This window comes from Apium graveolens, chromosome 10 (genome assembly GCF_009905375.1).
Source record: "Apium graveolens cultivar Ventura chromosome 10, ASM990537v1, whole genome shotgun sequence".
Taxonomy (NCBI): Eukaryota; Viridiplantae; Streptophyta; class Magnoliopsida; order Apiales; family Apiaceae; genus Apium; species Apium graveolens.
Genome location: NC_133656.1, coordinates 179,593,581 through 179,597,700, shown reverse-complemented (window position 1 = coordinate 179,597,700; position 4,120 = coordinate 179,593,581). Strand labels below are relative to the sequence as shown.

General features: G+C 32.0%; 1 protein-coding gene across 1 annotated transcript; it reads left to right on the top strand.

Annotated features, from left to right (window-relative positions):
* The first annotated feature begins 330 nt into the window (after window positions 1–330).
* Window positions 331–1,430, top strand: LOC141691370 (uncharacterized). The gene is made up of 2 exons (XM_074496095.1): window positions 331–789; window positions 906–1,430. The coding sequence occupies exons 1-2, from the start codon at window positions 331–333 to the stop codon at window positions 1,428–1,430; spliced, it is 984 nt and encodes a 327-aa protein (XP_074352196.1).
* The last annotated feature ends 2,690 nt before the right edge of the window (window positions 1,431–4,120 follow it).

The window sequence follows — 4,120 nt, the reverse complement described above, 5'->3', positions numbered from 1 at the left end:
CAGAGCCGAAGTTAAGGGAGCATTACAGAAGATGGGTAGAGGTAAAGCTACTGGGCTGGATCAAATACCTATAGAGGTATGGTTGTGTTTGGGTGAAGAGGAGAGCAATGGCTAACGAGGTTATTTGACATTATACTTCGGACTAGTGACATACCGCAAGAATGGAGGCTTAACAAGGTAGTGCCGATCTGTAAAATTAAGGGAGATGCACAAAACTGTAGCAATTATTGTGGTATTAAGTTTTTAAGTCATACTATGAAATTATGAGAAAGAGTGATTGAAACTAGGTTAAGAAATAAGGTGGAAGTGTCAGAAAATCAATTTGGCTTTATGCCGGGCAGGTCGACCATTGAAGAAATTCACCTTCTTAAACAGCTGATGGAGAAATATCGTGAACATAGTAAAGACCTACACTTGGTGTTCATAGATTTGGAAAAAGCATATGATAGTGTTCCGCGTGAGGTAATTTGGAAAAGTTTGGTGGCTAAAGGGGTGCCATGGATATATTTGAGGGCGATACAAGAGATGTATTTTCAGGTAAGGACGTGTGTTCGAACACCAGTTGGGGATACTCAATATTTTACGGTAGGAATAGGACTTCATCAAGGATCCTCGCTAAGCCCATTTAGTTTCGCAGTTATAATGGATGTTCTCACTAGGGGAATTCAAGATAAAGTACCTTGGTATATGTTATTCGCGGATGATATAGTTATAATTAATGAGACAAGGGTTGCAGTTAATGTAATATTAGAGCGGTGGAGGGATATATTGGAGTCTAACGGATTGCGTGTTAGTCGGTCCAAGACGGAATATTTGTGGTGTAACTTTAGTAATCAACCGAATGATAAGTATTGCCCCTCAAAGATAATTTCGGGTATTTGGGTTCCGTTTTGCATAAGGAATAGGGGATAGATGCGGATGTTACACATCGTATCAAATCAGGATGGCTAAAATGTAGGGCGGCTACAGGAGTATTGTGTGATATGAGGGTTTCTTTCAAAGTAAAAGAAAAATTTTATAGGGTAGCAATCAGATCGGCCTTGTTATACGGGCCGGAGTGCTGTGCATTGAAAAAGGCTCAAGAGTGTAGGTTAAAGGTGGCGGAAATGAGAATGTTAAGGTGGATTTGTGGACGTACCATGTTGGATAAATTGTCAACTGGTTTTTTCAGGAATAAATTACGAGTTGCGCCTATCGCAGAAAAAATGAAAGAAGGTCGATTGCGTTGGTTTGGGCATATTAGGCGAATAAGGGTATCTGCTCCAGTGCGCATGGTGGAGGATTTAGTGGTATCGGGATCGAGAAAGAGAGGGAGGCCAAGGCGGACTTGGGCTGACCTACTCACGCTGGACTTGAGGGCCCTAAACCTCAGTGATGACCTGACCTCGGATAGGAGATCTTGGCGCAGGAGGATTATGGTGGCAGATTAGTTTTGATTTTCGTAGTTTGCATGTGTAGCTTGTAATTTAGTACACTTTTTGGTAGCTTGTAATAATTTTCTTTGTCTAATACTTATACTTACTAAGTTTGGTAGCTTGTTTTCATAGTTATTAATAGTCTTAGTTGCTCGTGTAGGTGCTACAATTTCATTTTTTTATGGCCATATGACCAATTATCTGATATGGTAGAGGGGTTATGTTCTGTTTTAGTTTTTTGGACCAGTCTGTGGTAATTCAAAATATTTAGTTTGGAGATCACTCCAAGGGAAAAATTGAGTTTGGGGCATCAAAAGGTGTGCATAATGAGAAATAGAAGGGAGTCATGACAATGAACCAAGTTTTTTTACTGTATAGTATAGGTAAGTCACATGTGAAGAAAACCATGGGCTGAGATATTGTATCATTGTTTATCGTTGCCTCGCGTACTGTTACTTACTTTTATGTATCATTATTTATCTAGAACACACATATTTGTGCACACACACAAGTCGGAGATCTTTTGAGGAAACAAACTCTTCATTCTTTGGAATGAGGGTAAGGCTGCGTACGCTATATTCTCCCCAGACACTGCCTTAGACGGTATTATTGGGTACGATTGATTGAAGAACTCGGTTCCAATGTGTGGTATACATCTATGTCAATTATTTGGCAAAATTATTGCAAGGAAATGTATTTCAAATACTTACTTGTATCTTACAATTTATCTTTACAGTTGCTCGTTTTTCGTCTATCGACCCATTTAAGTGGGTATGCATCTATACTATTTTTTTAATAAACAAATCATATTTTATTGATACACAAAAGTACCGAAATATTAAAGTCGAAATATTAAAGTATCAAATTTTGATACTTACTAACGTAAATTGACTTCTTTTATATCTAAATTTTATTTTTATTAGTTACTATTTATCCAAGCGTTTATTTATTTTTAATTTGAAATTTTTTATCAATAATTAAGTAATATTAAATAAAATATATTGAAAAAAGCTAATTATAAAATAATTATAAGATAATATTAATTACTATTAAATTATCAAAAATAGCAAATATTTGGTTGATTAGATACTTAAAATTTATACTATTTATTAATAAGCGAAATCATGTTTTATTGCAATACAAAAATACAAAAGTACAATAGTACCAAATTTTGGTACTCAACTAACACAAATTGGATTCTATTCTGTCTAAACTTTGTTTTCTATTAGTTAGTCTTCATTTAAGCGTCTATTTAATTTTAATTTGAAAAATATTTTTTATCGATATTTAAGTAATATCAAATAAACTATATAAAAAAGATAATTATCGAATAATATTAATTAATATTAAATTATCTAAAATAACAAATATTTAATTTATAAGATAATTATATAATTCGTTTAACAAAAATAAAATTAGTATGTTAGATTTTTATAATAAGTAAAATAATCCAGAGTTAGAATTATTATGGAAAATTTCATGTGTAATTTTATTTCTTTTAAAGACATAATTATTCTTTACAGTATCAATTTAATATTTAATATTATTATATTAATTTTGATCCGTGTTTCGCACTATATTTTAATCTTCTTCGCACATGTTATTATCTATCTATACTTTTAAGTGAAACCGTATTCTATTACTCACTAGAAAAATTATATAACTATTTTTAAAATTTTATATAATTAAATCTCAACTAATACAAATTGCCTTCTATTTCCGATATACTTTATCTTCACATTAATTTTTATTTTTAAGTGTTCATTCAAGCGTCAATTTATTTTGAAGTAATCGTACTAATAAAAGGTAACATGTTAGATTAATATAACATGTAAAATAATTCGGGTTATATTAGTCAAGATAAAGAATTATAGGATGAAATTTTATAATTACACATGATTTCGATTTCTTTAAACTACATAATTTAATTATATTTATTTATTTATTTTTAATCTATATTTCTCACGAATTATTATAAAAATTAATTTGATGTAAATAATAATTTGATATTATTTTTAACCTTGACCCTATGTTGGCACGGGTCCTAGATACAAAAAATATTAAGTATTGTTTTTTTTTTTATCGTAGGTAACCCGCAGCCACTACCCTTCGGGTGCGCACTAAGTAAACCTTACGGGCTCACGCAATAGCCTGCAAAGCGACAGGCTCTGACTCAGGAGGCATAATCATAAATTCTCCTCCTGTGAGATTCGAACATGTGATCAAGAGGACAATTTTTCTCTCTTTAACTAACTGAGTCAACCCTTGCGGACAATATTAAGTATTGTTAGGCGAATCTCTAAGTATAATTTTAACATTCTTTTTTAGTCAGAAATGATAGTGAGATAGTGAGATGTCCGTCCTGACATTACCGGCTCTTAGCCGGATTTTAAAACTAACTTTAATGATTCACATCTTTTTTTTTCTTAGCACGTGATTGACGTATCAATAACTTGGATGAATTGTGCAAATAAGGATGTGGTACAATGGTACATAACATTGACATATTTCTTAACATATTTTGTTGGAGTTGATTTAGAATAGACGGACAAATTAAAGGAAATCTCATAAATGATTTTCATCAAATATATAAAGACAAGACATCTCGGAAATGATTTCTTATTTCTGTGCCTTTATATATACTAAAATATACAAAAACAAGAGCAATTAATTATTATTTATTTATTGCTAAATACAATACGCAC

Excerpts from the sequence above, each read along its gene's own strand:
- LOC141691370 (XM_074496095.1), top strand. The coding sequence starts at position 331 with ATGCCGGGCAGGTCGACCATTGAAGAAATTCACCTTCTTAAACAGCTG. Across the intron at positions 790-905 it reads TGGAGTCTAACGGATTGCGT|GGGATAGATGCGGATGTTAC; the intron begins GTTAGTCGGTCC and ends CATAAGGAATAG.